Below are 17,500 nucleotides of genomic sequence, written 5' to 3'. Positions count from 1 at the left end.
CCAGTGTTTCTGAAAGGCCCAGTGGTAACTAAAGTCTACTGTCTGTTTCAGAAACAGGAGTATCTGTGTTTGAACAGCAGCTCAGGGTCGGGCGGCTTTTGGGCCCAGCTGAGCTGAGATCAAAGACCAACAGATACAGTGTGGAAAAATGAGACAGCAGATCAGTTAATAATAAACAAAACCCCAGGAAGAAGAAGACAGACAGAGGGGGGAAAGTGAATATGTTTAGAACATCCAACATGGAAAGCTTTAAATGATTCTCTTTCATGGAGTTTTAGAGCCACTCTTGGGATAGAGTCTTTTGAATTAAGATTAAAGGCCTGATTTATCAAAAAAGGCATATTATAGGAGCATTAATTTCTGTTTGATAAAGCTGACAATTAATATTCCAAATGTGACTATATGATAAAGTTTTCCTTTTTGGTTAGTTTTGGTGATGTTTTTAAATAAGTTATGATGGCTGGGAATTTTGCTGATGTCTTTGCTGAGGCATTCTCTATCTGGATACCTCAAGGACCCGACAGGCTTTCAGGCTGCTTATTATCTAATTTGAAAGATAGTAAAGAAAGTAAAGATAGTAAAGAACTTTACTATGCGTTTCCTTATCTGGACCACGGAGTAGATAAAAATGGTTATATAAAAATGTGAAAGGTTGCACGCAGAACTGGATGGCTATCACTGCTTTAGCACAGGCTCGTTTTTCTTGTTGTGATATAAAGTGTTTTAAAAGTCTTGAGCCACCCCTCATTTCTTAATACTTTGCTAGAGAAATGGAAAATAGCTGCAGAGATTTATTGAAAGATGTGTGTTTCAATCTCCATCCATCCATCCGCTTCCGCTTATCCTTTTCAGGGTCGCGGAGCTGGAGCCTATCCCAGCTGTCATAGGGCGAGAGGCGGGGTACACCCTGGACAGGTCGCCAGTCTGTCGCAGGGCTAACACACAGGGACAGACAACCATATAACAATTCACACTCACATTCACAGCTAGTGACAATTTGGATTATCCAATGAACCTATCCCCACAAGCTGCATGTCTTTGGACTGTGAGAGGAAGCCAGACTACCTGTGGAGGACCCACGCAAACAACATGCAAACTCCACACAGAAAGACCCCGGCCAGGAATTGAACTCAGGACCTTCTTACTGTGCGGCAACAGTGCTAACCACCGTGCCACCGTGCTGCCCACCGTGCTGTGTTTCAATCTCGTGGAATGGAAATACAGTATATAAGGCAATGCAGTTCTAACACGCTTGATATTTGACTATTATTTTTTAACACACACACTCCCTGAACTCTTTTAGGTAAGCTTTCTTGTAAATTTTTTAAATACTTTCAAGGAATATTTCTCAAGGCTTGGAAGACATTCAAATGAGCAGTTATGCTAACACAAGATTATATAACAAAAAAATCAATACTACTCACAAATATGCTCTCATCAGTTAGTTTAGAGTGGAACTAAATTGTGCCATATTGACAATTTTCATTAGATGTTGGTAGAAAGTTGTTTTCTTTTTTATTTGGACTGAACTAAGCTAGCTGGCCTGTGTAGCGCAGCTTGAAAGGGCAAGGTTAGCTAAACCATTTTTATGCTATGCTAACTGTGCTATGCTAACTTTGGTACAGAAAAGTGTATTTCCTTTCATTTTAATTTTGAGATTTCATCAGCATCTTATTTATATTTATATATATTAAACTGTTATTAATAATAACACTGTAATAAATAAAATAAATAAATAAATTTAAAAAACAGTGTAGGAGGCATGTTTTCTTATTATGGTTTACGGTGAAAATGAAGACACAATAAAACAATACTACCTAATACACTAAACGTTGAGCATAGTTAATACTTGTAGCCACAAATATCTGCAAAAGTAAGGCTTGATCGTTTCATGTAAAACTGCCATTATGTATCAAATTGTTTTAATATTATATTTAATAACAGGTACTAATATTTTGTTATAATGCATAATTTTTTTTTATTATAAGTTAGTGATTCAGCGTTATAGAAGAAAGCAGGAAAAAACGAAACTTTCTTTTTAGCTATTATGGTTTAAAAATAACTGCTTTCCATTCAATATATTATCATTTTTCTCCCAGAGTGGTTCTAATACTCATAACTCGTATCCCACCGATTCCACTGGCAGCAAACAGTAAAAACTCCAGCAGTTTGTATAAGCCTGTATAGAGTTTGGTATGAACAGACAGTTAAGGACCACAGTCAAGTATAGACATATAATACAGATATGTATTATCACACTAAGTAGTAAAAAGACAGGATAAAACTAGAAAAGTAAATTTGGAGTCAAGTGAAAATCTGAAGCAGTGTGTTTTGCTCACCTGTCTGCGTAGCGTACGGCTAAATGTGTGTGTGCGTCTAGACGGTGGGTTTCGTGGTATACTCTCTGAATCTGAGTGGCTGTGTGGGCTGATGGGTCTGAAGAGGTCTGTGGGAACAGTCAGCTGCTGGGAAAACTCCGCGGGTTGTGAACGCACCGAGCCACTGGAGCCTGCACACAAAGCACAGTGCTGGCACCTTCAGTGAATACACAACAGTTACAGTAGGTGTGTTTACCTTAGATAAAATAACCTCCTCATGCCACAATGCTTTATGTTAAAAATCAAGCCCACCCATTTCTGTTCTGTCCTAATGAAACACATTCTACGCTAAATGACATTAAAGAGAAATGCGGCATTACCCGATTGGGCCCTGTGAGTGCCCAGTATGTGCTGGGGCCCCTGTGGGTGTGCTGCAGTGGGAGATGTTTGCCCCATGGGCTGTGGCGAGAGGAACATGTAGCTGTCGTTGGGTAGGGAGTGCGTGCGTCCCACCGCAGGCTTTCTGACGCTCAACAGGTTGTCGTCCCGAAGCGCCCCAGAACCAAGCTGCTCCGCCTGGGGAAGCAGAGAAAACAATCAGGGTCGCCCAGAACAAGAAGAGCCTGGGCTGCTCTTTAACTCACTTACTCTCACACTCTTACCAGTACACTCACAGGTTGTCAACTGTCTAAGACACAATGTCAACAAAGAGGTACTGATCATCAGCATACACAGAAAACACAGAGGATCTTTGCACATTGGAGTTGACTGGCACAGAGCTGCCACAGATCACAGAAACATTTCCAATTCCTTTTTTAAAGCATGTGACACTCTGCTTCTTGTGTCTGCTTTTAGCCCGTCGGTCGTATAACTTTACATTAAGCCGTGATTGTGTGTCAGCTAGGGCAGTGTCCTGCAGCCTGACCCATTAAAGAATCAGTTCCCATTCAGCACAGAGCTACAGGGGGTCCAACACACTTTACAACCCTGTAGCAAACACACGGCAGCTCAGAGGAGACTGAAAAGTACACCACCAGAGGACAGCATACAGCACATCTACAGAAGTAGGCTGACAGGAAAGGACTGCGAGAAAAGACGAAGACTCACACGTAAAGCACAAAGGAAAAGAAAGAAGGAGGGGAGAGAACAGAGTTTACACACAGAGAGAGAAGAAAGTGAAAAAAGTAGTCAAAGGAGAAAAAACTGCAAACTGGCAGGTAAGGAGGCGCACTACTCTACTGGACTGGACTGGACTGGAAAGTAAAACACACCAGGCTGAAAAGGCGGAATGAGAAATAAAGATAAATTTGTTTCACCAGGGTACTTCAAAGCCACTTGAACACCTCTACCTCTTCACTCCATTGTCTTTATTTTTCTATTGCATTTGTCCCAGAACAATCCAATTAAGAGCACCTCGTTGGCCAGCGCTCTTTTTTTTCTGATGATATATGTATTAATTCAGCAGCAACGCTGAGCCAAGGTGACAGTGACCCTCTCTGGTCATGAAGCCATGTGATCATTAATGACCCAAACCGGTGGTTAATAATACTCTGACACCCAGACGACATTCAATTTCATTTTCAGAGCCTGTAGGATGGTGTGTCATAGAGGGATCTATAGCTTAATTGCAGTGAGGACACATACACGGGCTGCAGTGCATGACGACATGTTCAAAGAAAATAATGAACGGGGTCATGACAAAGAATGCCAGGATGTGGAAGATGCCTTTTGCCAAGACCCTTACTCACTGTTATACTTAACACAACGTCTCATTTGTTTAGCAGTTGTCACGCGTCAACTATGGTTTAAGTGACCCATTGTTATTGTATGTGCAAGTGTAAGCTTTCCACATTTTATTTATTTAATTATTTGGAATCAGTTACATAGAAAACAGAAAAAGTTCTCCACTCATATTTCCCATATTAGATCCAATTTTGACAAGTTCAATAAAGTCTCACACGTTCCCAGAATCTGTCTATAAAGTTTAAACTAAAAAAAAAAGATTGGTTGTTTTTTTGCTATGCTTATACATTTTTAATCTCAGCTCCAAATAAGCTGTTTTAGTATCTGTAGCTTTGAAAATGAGCTGCTGCTGGCCACGCCCCATTTCAGAACAGTTTAGGTCCCAATTCATAGGCCGCATCCTTCTGAGGCCGCATTTGAAGGCCGATTACGTCACAGCTAGGCAACAAAGTCTGTCCTAATTTGAAGGCTGCTCCAAATGCGACCGACTAATACGTCCTTCATTTCCCCGAATTTGAGGGATGGGTCGGGTGTGTCCTTCGTGGCCCAAACTATCCCAGAATTCATAGCCCAGCCAATTCCAGTTTCCAACAATGGCGGCAGCTACTTAGTTTTAATATTACTCTTATTACTCTTTCTGGGTCACAAAATAAACTTTTAACATATTTTTAGGCGAGAATGTAGCCGTGTAAACTTCAAATATCTGCTCGGTTTATCAAGACACCGCATATTTGCAAAAGTGCTCCGACGTTTTCTGAGACGTCTGTTACCCACCAGCTCAATAGCTGACTGGGAGGTCGAGGCTCATTAGAGCCGGTGAGAACAACTAACTCCCAGCATATCGCTTTCAGACCCCTGCGGTCTTTTCGCTACTCAGGTTAAACAGGTTAAACACCGATTTACTCAGGAACAAATAAAACACTGAAAAAAGCCAAACAATAACACTTAGATAACTTAAAAATGTTATTGCTTGGGTTTTGTCAGTGTTTTATTTGTTCCTGAGTAAATCGGTTTGGCTGAGATTAAAGTTTTCACACAGCTGAATAAATGTCAAACAGAAAACTGATTAAACAGAAGTGTGAGATGGTCGAGAATTTACTCCAATGTCCTGTTATATATTAGTGAGTGAGGAGCAGACAGCTGAGTTTATTAAACTCCACCGAGACAGCAGTGACGCAAATCTGAAGGCTAGACCGTCCCATTTCACAGCCTCGTATTCTGGCCCTCCTGGTCTTTGAAAGACCTGGCTCATGTAGACCGCGAAGGCCGGGTCCTCCGAAGGATGCGGCCTATGATTGGGACATAGCTTTAGAAGCAGCAACTTTAGCAAAGAAATCCAAATACACAACATGGCCGACTCCAAATAGAATTGTAATGAGCTGCATGCCAAAGAGCTCATTCAGACGTTCTATGAAGAAAGAAAAACAAGTGTGTGGTTTTTACTTATTTTCAAAAATAAGTAATTAGTGGTACATATAAATGCTATCTTCTTTTTTAAAAAATATATATTTTAGCTAATTTAGCATCCAGTTGGCTTCCCCTTGTTAAACCCCAGTGTGTAAGCTTGGTGGTGGGGAGGGTCAGGTGACTTTGGAAATACCCAGTGAAGGAGACAGTACAAGCCACTGCAGAGGGGAAGGAGAAGAAATAACAATGGAGAAAGATGAAGAGAGGAACTGTCAGTACATTGCATTCCAGAGTGGTTAGAAATAGGGGATTAAAATCGTCAGGGGTTGAGTCGTCTGTCAGAGCTAGGGACCAGGAATTCTCAGAGGCCAGAGACAGAGCATCCATCTCCGCTAGAGGGATCTAGGCAGGAAGAGACAACCACTGGTGAGCAGAGAAAACAAAGGCGCACTCTGTGCAGTACATAAATAGAAGGACGTTACACAGATAAAACCTGAAACTAACAGAACAATGCAAGTTTAAAAAAAAACACCACATATAAACTAGAAGTATGTAGCAGAGCAAAACAACAGAGGAAGAAGGACAAACTAAAAAAACACCAAAAAACGGCTGTATTTAGTCAGCTGTTAGTGGACTTTTTTTGTGACACAGGCACAGCAGAGAGATTCTTTAACAGCGAAATATGATGCCAGTAAGACATTACACGACAGCACTGGGATTCATTTACATTAAGTACTAAATGGCACATTTAATTGCTTATGTTGCTAAAGAAGAAGAATCCAAATAACCTAATTTTCTAGGGACCTCTTGTAAAACACCTCAGAGATTGAAACACTCAGAGATGAAGCCAAAGTCTTCAGTATTTCTGGCTTACGGAGCCCCGCAAGGGACATGGGAGAAAAAAAAATTACGATGAACATTTGCGAGATCTCGAAAAAGTTGAATTCCAACAATGACGGCAGCTACGTAGTTGTAATATTACTCTTTCTGGGTCACAAAATAAACTTTAAAGATATTTTGAGGCGTGAATGTAGTTGTGTAAACGTCAAATATCTGCTAAAACCTTTGCATGATCCCGAGTTTGTTTTGTGAGATCTCGCAAAAGTCCGTCTTAATTTTTTTTTTCTCCCATGTCCCTTGCGGGGCGCCGTACTGGCTCATGTAAAAGGAGCTGCTATTTTCTTTTTTTGCCTTCACACTGGTTTAACAGGGGAAATTGTTTCTGTCAGGCAAATGGGTCATTCGTGAATAAAAATGCAGGGACTGAAACATATCAGAAGGAGAACATTGCCCTGTGGCATCTAACGCTGAGATCTCAAACCCATTTAAAGCTTTTAGAAGATGGGGGTTTTACAGCGCTAATGTAATTGTGCCAAATTTGGCTTCAAATGAGAAAAACAGACACCCAGATGCATTATTCAGTGGCTCAGGTGATCCATAGCCTATTGATTGAGCCACATCTGTGCAGGATTTAACAGTGTGTGATCTGCTGGCTTTAGGTGGTTATCACTCTGCTGTGACTGACTGGCAAATGACACAATCACCTGAGTAAATGCACAAGCATTGTCACGTCCTCATACAGATACAGAGACACGTTGTGTAGGGGAGATGGGCAAACTTTAAACCACGCCAGTGAGGCTGCAGAAGCAGACCAAAAACCTGCCAAGCATGAATGAGTGTAAGTGAATGAGGGAATGAGCTCATAGTTGAGGTGGGACATGACGCACTGTGCTTTGGTGGGCAGCGAGGCTGGTTAGTAAGGGGAAAATATTCAATGAAGAAGAATGCCAGTACAAAAATGGTAATGGTTGTAGGGCTGCAGGATATTAAACAGACAGGGATGTCTTTATTTAATAAAACTGAGTTCTTTGGACAGTTCATACTTCTGTTTGCTGCTTTCTAGGCTAAGGCTTATGCATATACTGTAAAAAACTATTTGCCCCCATCCTCATTACTTGTATTTTTTTTACTTCCATGTTTTAGATCAGGAGTGAGGAACTCCAGGCCTCAAGGGCCGGTGTCCTGCAGGTTTTAGATATTACCCTGGGTCAACACACCTGATTCAAATGATTAGTTCATTACCAGGCCCCTGGAGAACTTCAAGACATGTTGAGGAGGTAATTTAGCCATTTAAATCAGCTGTGTTGCATCAAGGACACATCTAAAACCTGCAGGACACCGGCCCTTGAGGCCTGGAGTTGGACAGCCCTGTTTTAGATCATCAAACAAAATGTAATATTATACAAAGGCAAGGAAATACAAAATGCAGTTTTTTGATAATGACTTCAATTAGTGGGAAAGAATGCTATCCAAACCTTACCTATGTGGAAAAAGTGAAACATGTAAGTGTGACAAACATGCTTTGAGTGAATTAAGTATTTGATCCCCTACAACTCAGCCAGAATAACCACAGAATCTGTTTCTGTTTGCCAGTGAACATCTAAATAATTCAGAGAAGGTTTAGGAGATGAATTGAGTTGCTTGGCATCAACTCGAGCTGCCGTGTTTGGAGGAAGAGAAATGCTGAGTATGGCCTAAAGAACACCATCTACCCTGTCAAGCACAGAGTTGGAAACATTATGCTTTGGGGCTCTTTCTGCTAATGGGTCTAGGTTGAGTTTAGCACATCAAGGGGCCTTGTACTATAAAATCTTGGATGAGAACCTCTTTCCCTCAGCCGGGTCATGCATGGATCTTCCAACATGACAGTAACCCAGACCATACCACCACAGTGGCTAAAGAAGAAGCACATTAAGGCCATGGAGTGGCCTAGCCAGTCTCTAGACCTCATTGCTATAGAAAATCTGTGGAGGAAGCTCAAGCTTAAAGTTGCCTAAAAACCAGCCAAGAAACCCAAAGGATTTAGAAAGTTTCTGTAAAGAGGAGTGGTCCAACATCTCAGCATAGATGTGTGCAAACCTGGTGACCAACTGTGAGAAACATCTTACCACTGTACTTGCCAACAAGGGTTTAATAATAATAACTCAATAAATAATGAGTCATGTTTTACTTGGGAATCAAATACTCATTTTACTCAGTGATATGTAACTCAATTATGTAATGTGCTTTTATAAGACCATCATAAAAATTAGAGAGTGTTCATTTCTTTGTAAGCGAGCAAACAAATTCAGCAGGGTATTAAATAATTAGCTTTTTTCTCTAAACTAGGTGCAAACACACCCATCTTTTGATTAATGTTCTTTTAAATGATGACATCACTATCTCTGCTGCCTATTTAAACACTTTATAAAACATTATTAGCATAAGTTAAAACTCTTTATTTTTTTTGATGCACTACAGTCCAACTAACTAGTAAATAATCAATTAGTACACCTTTGTTTTTCATTTTATGATCTATAGTATCCATATTATCTATATTACCTTTATACTTATGACCCAAAGCTCAGTTGTACAATCAATACTTCATTTATTATCGATCGATAATTTGTAGTGTTACTAAAACAAGTGTGTGTATTATATTAATAGCATCAGATGTGACAGTACAAGATAAATATTAGTATTTTCGTTACTTCGTACTTGAGCAGCCCTACATGGTGCACATAGATAAAGACACTACGAAACCACATATGACATGGAGGAGGCGATCCATCAGGGATGCTTCTGGTGATTATTGACCTTCTTGTCGGTGCTGTGCTTGCTGGGCTTGGGGGGCAGCGCGTAGTAGTGGCAGATAGAGCCGGACAGGTTGTCCATGAGACTCATCTCCCCCTCCATTGAACCCTGGATGACCAGGGAGACCGAGTCAAAGAGTGCCCTCCGCTGGACAAACTTGGATAATGCAGAGAGAATAGAGAGAGAGAGCGGAGACAGAAATAGAGGAAAAAAGAAAAGAAAAAAGAAGAAGACAAGGACAGGGGGAGAGTTACATACAAAGATACACGAATAAGTATGGACAGAAGAATGGATCACAAAGAAAAGGACAGTCAGTCAGGCAGAAACAGTTATAGAAACACAAAAGACAAGAGAAACATCTCAGAGGGAACAAATGCTCTCTTGTGGGCTGCTAAGGGCCTCTTACTAAATGACCTGTCGAATCTTTCAAATTGCACAGCAATGTAGTAAACAAACACCTTTAACACTCAAACCCACAAGGGGGCACTACAAGACTGCAGCAGAGCTGGTCTTCAACAAGGCTGGGGAGAAGAGTGTGCCTTAACCGCTCACGTTTTGGGAGAGGAGCATAGGGAAGAAGGATAAGATCTTAGGGAGGGATAACGATAGTGAAACCTCTATTTCCTATCCCCCAAATTTCCCCGTTGTCTGGAAATAGCTGTTGAAGTGAACAACAAGGCCCTGTGGTCCAGCTTTCCCATGGCACTGTGACCTGTCTGTGACTGGCATGTCCTCTAGAGGGATCAGCTAAACACAGACACACACATAACCACACACACACACGTAGCCGTGAATGCACACAAATTGTAAAGCATCCCGATATGGGCCAGCGTGGGTCACACAGCATAATAAATCTGCACAGCTATATTTTCTGGATGTGACTGTGCATAACCAAGAAAGACCCAGACATTTGCAAACTAGCGTCTGATATGCGAGGGAGCTATGTCCAGTCCTGCGTAGTGCACGTGCAGCAGACAAAGATCTTCACCTGAGAGCTTCAAAATATGACAACCGTTTTGGGTACGTTTCAGATAAATGCATCCATTTGTATTCTGAGATGATGCCAGGCTGTCTGGTAAACACAGCCTAATATAGCCATCCCTGGCTTGGTTTATTTATGGGTGGACTACAGTTATTGTACCGAGACCAGTGAAGAGCAAGTAATCAACTTTTTTAGATGGCGTGCCACATTCTCAGCATTACTCAGCGCGAGCTGCTGAATCAACTAATGGTTTGAACCAGAGTTAGAGGTGACGACAATGAAGGGGTCATCTAACGAGCCTCACAGCCTGGCTCCGGTCCCAGCAGTGTCCAAATCATCTTATAATGCACAACAGAATTAAAAATCACGTTTCCAGCTTGGTACAAGCTAATCTGAGTAACTGAATTAGGTCTGTTCTTTTTTTTAATGGGATTATCTGGCAAATAATAGTGATGCTTTGTTGTGAAGTACAGATTAACTTTTTTTTGAGAGACAGAGAGAGAAAAAAAAGATTAGTTTGGCGACAAGATTCTTTACCTCCAGTTGGGGCTCTGTGCATGAAGGGGATTCTGCTCTGATGCCTACAGAGTCTCTGGTTATATCGGCAGTGGGTGAATCCATAGGACCATCCCTTTCCTGCTCTGTATCCACTCCTCTGGGAGACCTCCAGGGGGAACCCCCAGAGCTTGACCTGTCCATACCCAGTGTCAGAGGGTTGAGCTGGGGCGACCTTGCTGCTATGTCCCCCGCTTCCATCTCCAGTTCCATCATCTCCGCCTCCAGCTCTGCCTCCTCCTTGGCTTCCTTGTTGCTCTCCTCCAGGTGCTTCATCAGTACTGCGATGACCACATTGACCAGGACAAACTGAGCGGTCAGGACAAAGGAGACGAAGTAGATGGGAGAAACCACAGTGTTGTAGCAGGTGCCTGTATCTTGGGCGCAGTCCCTCAACGTATCCTGGAAAGACCGTACAGACGGTGGATTTAATAGTATTCTAGTTAAATGTTCTAGTTAAGAACATGCACCTACAGGTGGGTGACCATTCGCAGCCAATGATCATTACAACAGCAAGAAGAACAACTTTGTAAGAACAACTTTGTACTGGTTTGCAGTGACCCCTCACTCAAGTTGGCTTACTGATGGATTTAGCTACTGGATGTCTGCCAGGTGTCACCTAAGCTAATTTTAATCACTGATGTTAGGCTGGTCTGTGGTGTTTTTACCTCTGGGAGCATTTTAAAGTGAATTATCTCACCATTAATAATGCTTCCTGGTTAACTCTACTAACACACCATCCAAAATATCTGTGCTTTGGTTTTGGTGGTGAAGATTTTATTCATGTGTTACTAATTAGCATGAATCTGTGTTTGTTTAAAATCAACTTAAGCTCACAACTTAGCTGTACATCCTCCTATGGCTTATTCAGTAACACTGGGGAATAAACAGGACGGCATCCTCCTTGAGACTTGGAAATATCGGTCATTGCCTTGTAATTGCACTGATTTTTGTTGCTGTTAGAGCATGTGGAACTCTCAACTTCTGGGTGACCTCTTTCGAGCATAAGGCAATCTGCCTGCAAACAACACTGCAACTGCGACTGCAATCGCTCTCAGAGTGCTGAAGGTTTGCAAAAACTGAGTGCCAACACAGTGCAATTATCTAACTCAGTCTTTCTGCAGTAGGAAACTCCACTCAACTGGTTGCATTCTGATTGCAGAGCACTTCTGTCATTTTGCCGTTGAATCACAGTCCTGCAGCAACTACTTCACAATTTGTGGAAGAATTTCTGTTGCAAACACACAAGATTCTGATTGGAACCTGAATATAAGTAGTCAATGTGAATGTTTGTGTATGCAGATGGCAACAGATTTCCATTGTGTGCCACTTTATCAGATAATTGATAATTGTATGTATTTGCTAGCTTGACCCCATTTAACTGCAAACTGATTGTCTTAATAGCATTTTGTCGTTTTCTTAAACAACAAAATCACTTTGAAGAGGGAAACTGAGCTGTGGCAAACCTGGTCCCCATCTTCAATGTAACCATGTCATAGCAAAATTGCGACTTCATTGCACTCTGTCCCAATAAGGTGCGTCATGCTGTGGTCTCCAACCACAGTCCTCCAAACTGTAAATGCAGTATTATTTGAATATAGTCTCATCTGGCTACAAAAATACGATGGCCGCACTAAAGACTGACATCCGTTTTTTAGTTTTTAAACCAGAAGTTGACATTATGAACAACTTATATACAAAAATGGAGTATGGTGTGAAGGTCCCAATGTGATGTTTTTTTCATCCATTACAAGCACATTCATATTGCGGAGTCATTTTAAAACAGAACTGGACCTGCAGAATGTGCAGATACAAAAGAGTGAATGTAGAGTATGAGTGGTCTATGGATCTGAAACTGCAGAGTTGGTTTCACCTTCATTATGCCATTCCAGTTGTCTCCAGTGGAAACTCTGAAGAGCAGCAGAAAGGCCATCCCAAAGTTTTTAAATGTAGCGTAGCGCCCCAGACCCTCACAGGGGTGGAGTTCATCACAAACTGCAGAGACAAAAGGGAAGTGGGAGGAGATAAACAAAAAGAGGATTAGCCAGAGAGTAAAAGAGAATGAAACAAAAAAAGATAGCAGTGTTCATGGCTTTCAGTTGGATTTTCCTATAATAAAATAGTTAGTGTGATAGCATTTTATAGCTCTGAAAGCTTCAAGATACAATTAAGGAGATCAATATAGTATTTCAACAAAGGATTCGAGGAAGCAATTAATATCAGATGAATTAAACCCACAGAGGGGAGAGTTAAATGCTCGGTGTATGCCCGTGAATGACCTGAGTGGAAACTAAGAGATTTAATTTTCTTCTTTTTCTACTGCCTGCACAGTATCTCTTTATTGTGCATGTGTTCTTACTTAAGTCACCAAACAGCTCCACTCCCAGCGCTGCAAAGATAAAGAAGAGGAGCATGAAGAGAAGACCCAGATTGCCCACCTGCAGGGAGACAACAGGAAGGAAGAGAGCGATTAGTCAGAGGAGACAAAGCCCAGGGAAAATAAACCAATAAGGAGGGACAACAAACTTCTCATTCGGAGGCAGGGTAGAATCGAGGATGGTTCTAGAGCAGTTAGAGAAAGTATAAGATAAGCTGTAGTGACTGAGCATTTGTTAAATAAACACATCTCCTATCCAAGCGAATGCATGCTTCAATGATGTGAATGAGTGTCTGACAGAAAGCAGGTAAAGATGGACAGCACCACAGCGTCAGCGCTGCCATCTAGTGCTGCTGACATCACTCACAGCCAATTGTTTATTGTATTCGGGTTGTTTATTTTGTTAATTTGAAAATTAGTTAATGTGTTACAATCTAGACAACTAGCATGATCTGGTTATTCATTTGGAAAATAATAAATTGACAATGAGTGCAGGTAGGCTGTGCATAAAAGATTGGTGTTGCTTTTGGGTTTGAAAAGTTAAGTCAGTGGGGATGTGCCGTAACCTTGCATTCTTTCTGAAGGGGGCAACTCCTCTGGACTCCAACTGTGTACAAGTCTATTGGGGAGTCTGAGTTCATCTCAGTGGCTAGTTTAAGTCTCTCCGAGGACAACTTGACTTTCATTTTGTAAATGATCTTTTTCAAGCAGGCCAGCATTGTGACTGATGTGTCCAGTTTCAAAATGCTAAATCTGAAGGGCTATCTATTTATCGTAGGGTAAATCAATCTGTATGATAATAAGGGTAAATGTGATTTGGTGTTCTCCTGCTCGTACACATATATTAATGCTGACTTGCACAATTACTCTGTTGGTCTGTGCTAGCCAATGATTGTAAAAATGAATTTTATAGAGTTAAGCTAGTGGATCCACCGCACAATTAGAAATTAGCTAGCATTTTGCCATTAAAGAGATGAGAAAAAACAAACAAACAAAAACAAAAATGAACAATGCCAAATAGAAGACAGATCATTGTACGTCAAAAGGTTCCACTGGGCATGACTCTCTGGCCTCCTCCAAAATGGCAAAACATCAGCAGATGTTGGGGTTAAGCCAATAAAATCTATTACATTGGCAACCCACCTTGTGGACTAGACAAGCCATGGATTTTGGTGTGTGTGATTTTACAACTGATTGGTCCTGACACATCTCTTTACCTCCCCAGACTCGATGGTTGTATAATCACAAAATACACTTAAATCTCAAATGACACCATCACAATGTTGCTTTTCCCAGCTAAACTCTTAAGCTACAAAATTACCTAATAAACTACTGAAAATACAAATCTGCACGTTTAAAAAAGCTGGAAAACTGAAATTGAGCGCAATTAACAGGTATGTGATTTCTATGTAAAATCTAGCCTATAATATGCGGTAATTAGTAACTTTCAACCCACATATATATGTGTGTGATGAGTGTCCCAGCACAGAACAGAGCATGACACTGATTATTACACTCTATTATACAATATCATGTTTTGTCTGGTAAAATAGTCTACTTGGTATGCAGTATTTTAACTGTTTGATTATGTTCTATTTTGATTTACTGTAAATTTAGAATAAACTTTTTTGTCCTTTATCCGCAGATTGTTTTGTATTTTCTTTGATAAATCTGTCTTTTTAATTTTTAGTACCCTTAGGGGTTGAATTACTTGGTGGTATTCAATCCTGACTGATTGTGTATTTGTGAGACCCTGATGAAGAGAGAGTCGATACCCGTTGGCCTGTTTTACTTGCTGAACTGCTTCAAGAATAAATTTGTTACATTTTATCCTTGACAGAGTGGCTTAGCAACCGCACCCTTTTTTATATTGAGCTTTTGTTCGCCCTACTGATGAGCACCTGTTGAATAATCCTTTAGAGCACTTTCTTTTTTCCTTTTTCTGATGACACTGAACAAGTCAGATACAGCATGAAAGGAGTATCTGGGGTGAAGGTGGGTTGCAAAGCGGTGTGCAGAGTGCCTTGTGAGAGACACTAACTGAAACAGTCCAAACTGAATCGATTTTAATGCATAAATGGTACATTTAGAGGAGGTGTCATTGATCAATTTGTTTCAACTGGGCTTTCTCTTTTAGATTACATAGTTTTTCTGAGGCTCTTGTCCAAGTCTGCCACTGTGCGACTGAGTCAAATGCCTCTAGAGCCTTCAAGTAGCCTTAAAATTAACCTGTATATGGAGAAAGGACTTCCTAACCAACCCATTTTTATATGCAGTCTACAAAATAAAGGTGCAAGATTGGAATAAAAATAAAAAGAAGAGCTGTAGAAAGTGATAGGAAAAACAAGGGATTAGAGCTTTGAGACAGGGGTGGTTTAAATAATGAAAAGTGTTATGGTTTGCTGCTGTCAATGATTATCAGCATGTAGCAACCTGTTCGCACCTCCACCACCCGCCTATCATCAGATTTATTAATAATGAACACTTCTGACAAGCTCAAGGAGCCTGGAACAACACTCGATCTCTGTGTCTCTCTGAAAAGGAACAACAGAGGTGTTTTGAAAGAACATTGCGAATATAAGACTTTTTGACTTTCTGCAAAACACTGCAGAAGTTGTTCTAATTTACTAACTCTATCACCCACAAATCCACCCACCCTAGGGTTTAAAACAAAAACCTGAAGCTACATTCACTTTCCAATCTCTGCAGGGGGCTTCTAATGCAAATAAGGGTCTCTGGAGTTGAGCAGAGAAAACTCGTGAGAAAGACGACGCCTTGCAGAATCTGCAGCACACACACAAAAAAAGGAAATGCTTTTGAGATGTAACTTTAGGGACAGTTTCTGTGGGATGTGAAATCCATGGAGGAAAAAAAATGCAGATGAGGACGGAAGGAGAGTTTCGCGGCTTTGGTGGGTGTTATTTAGCGGCGCGTACCTGAGGCAGGGCTTGCATAACGGTGTCCAGCAAAGCTCTCATCCCCACCGCCATCTTCAAGAGCTTCAATACTGTGGGGACACGCAAACACACAGAATGAAAAAACAACATCTCACCAATATTATGATTTTTCAGTCTTACATAACAGAGCAGGCCTGCTGTGGAACTGAAAGGACACAACATTTCTCTCACTTACAGTTTAATCCTGCTCTGTTAGCTTAGTCACTAATTTTTTTGTATTAAACACCACTGAGCTCTTAAGACGACATGCCTGAGGTCATATCCCCCAGTGACTCGGTAGGGTTACCAGTATGACTTGAGCACCAATTGAACTACAGCAAGAATGACAGATGATACATTGTAGCAAATGTGTAAACATTAACCCAAGGAATTAGGCAGCAAATGACCCCCCCGACTCCTCCTGGGCAATCGTTCAATACACAGCACAAAAATCAGATTTAAGACATAACACTTCTGTAAAATGCTTTTGTCATCCTAATTTAAGTGATTTGGGATTTATCAGCCAATAAAGACTCGCAACATAAACAGCTTGATAATATCAGGGTATGCAAGGATTTCCAGTCTTCTATTGTTCAACCAGAGGAATGGCACCTGGTGTAGTCTTCTGCTGCTGTAGCCCATCTGCTTCAAGGTTTGTGTGTTGTGCATTCAGAGATGCTCGTCTGCAGACCTTGGTTGTAATACAGACTTCTTTTTGTTAGTGTTGCATAACTGTATTAGCTCGAAGTGGTCTGGCCATGCGCCACTGACATCAACACGGCATTTATGCACAGAGATGCACTGGACAGTTTCCCTTTTTCAGACCATTTTCTGTAAACCCCAGAGATGGTTGTGCAGGAAAATACCAGAAGATCAACAAACCACCAAACCATCGTCCACCAAAGCCACATCATGCTTAAAGCCACTTAGATTACCTGTCTTACCTATTATGATGTTGCCATGTGATTAGCTGATTAAATATGTGCATTAATGTAAAGATAGATGTACAGTCCTGCTAAACACAAGATGAATAATCTAAATAAGCATCAATAGAATCACAGTGCTATCGGGATCTCTTTTAAACTGGGAAGAAAACATGTTATGGAATAATAAGAGATATTTTTTTTTATCTATATCAATTACTCACATATTAACAAAAAACAGTAAACATAGGACACAAAAAAGGGAAATCCCACATTTGCAAAAAAATGTACTTTTATTTTAACCACACACTTTTAACCCACACTGCCAGACATCTGTTAGCTTCAATATATTAGCTCAGCTAACATGACACATATTCCAGTGAGAAACACCACTTTTCTCTGAATAATTATATGGCCACTAATGATGCATTTACCACCGAAAGGCATCTGTCTGCACCTCAGCTGCTACCACTGAAACATCTAAACATATGCCAGACAGATTAGCAAAGCGCTGACCATAACTTGATAAACATTACATCCATTAATCAGCTGTAAAGACAGCCTTGAAAACATAGTAACAGTTCAAACTGCCTCAAGGTGATTTTTCCAAAACAATCTAACTTTAT

The 17,500-nt window shown here is 40.9% G+C and overlaps 1 protein-coding gene across 13 annotated transcripts in view; it reads right to left on the bottom strand.

The window, feature by feature from the left end:
* Nucleotides 1-17,500, bottom strand: part of cacna1g (calcium channel, voltage-dependent, T type, alpha 1G subunit) — a 207,837-nt gene that overhangs the window by 6,576 nt on the left and 183,761 nt on the right. For 9 of the 13 annotated variants that reach the window (XM_042225737.1, XM_014337482.2, XM_005934426.3 and 6 more), the window contains 8 exons: nucleotides 15,952-16,022; nucleotides 12,998-13,076; nucleotides 12,512-12,633; nucleotides 10,621-11,040; nucleotides 9,105-9,257; nucleotides 5,748-5,870; nucleotides 2,699-2,894; nucleotides 2,340-2,509 (listed from right to left, as the gene is read on the bottom strand). In XM_042225737.1, the coding sequence (XP_042081671.1) occupies nucleotides 2,340-2,509; nucleotides 2,699-2,894; nucleotides 5,748-5,870; nucleotides 9,105-9,257; nucleotides 10,621-11,040; nucleotides 12,512-12,633; nucleotides 12,998-13,076; nucleotides 15,952-16,022 (1,334 nt within the window). Of the gene's footprint in view, nucleotides 114-2,339; nucleotides 2,510-2,698; nucleotides 2,895-5,747; nucleotides 5,871-9,104; nucleotides 9,258-10,620; nucleotides 11,041-12,511; nucleotides 12,634-12,997; nucleotides 13,077-15,951; nucleotides 16,023-17,500 lie in introns of all 13 variants that reach the window. The other 4 variants (XM_042225742.1, XM_014337484.2, XM_042225743.1 and 1 more) reach the window with 3 other exon arrangements.

The sequence above is a fragment of the Haplochromis burtoni genome, unplaced genomic scaffold (assembly GCF_018398535.1).
Source record: "Haplochromis burtoni strain Fernald_Lab_line unplaced genomic scaffold, NCSU_Asbu1 Contig_180, whole genome shotgun sequence".
NCBI classification, from domain to species: Eukaryota; Metazoa; Chordata; class Actinopteri; order Cichliformes; family Cichlidae; genus Haplochromis; species Haplochromis burtoni.
Note: the sequence above shows the minus strand (reverse complement) of the source record. Positions and strands in the feature narration are given on the sequence as shown.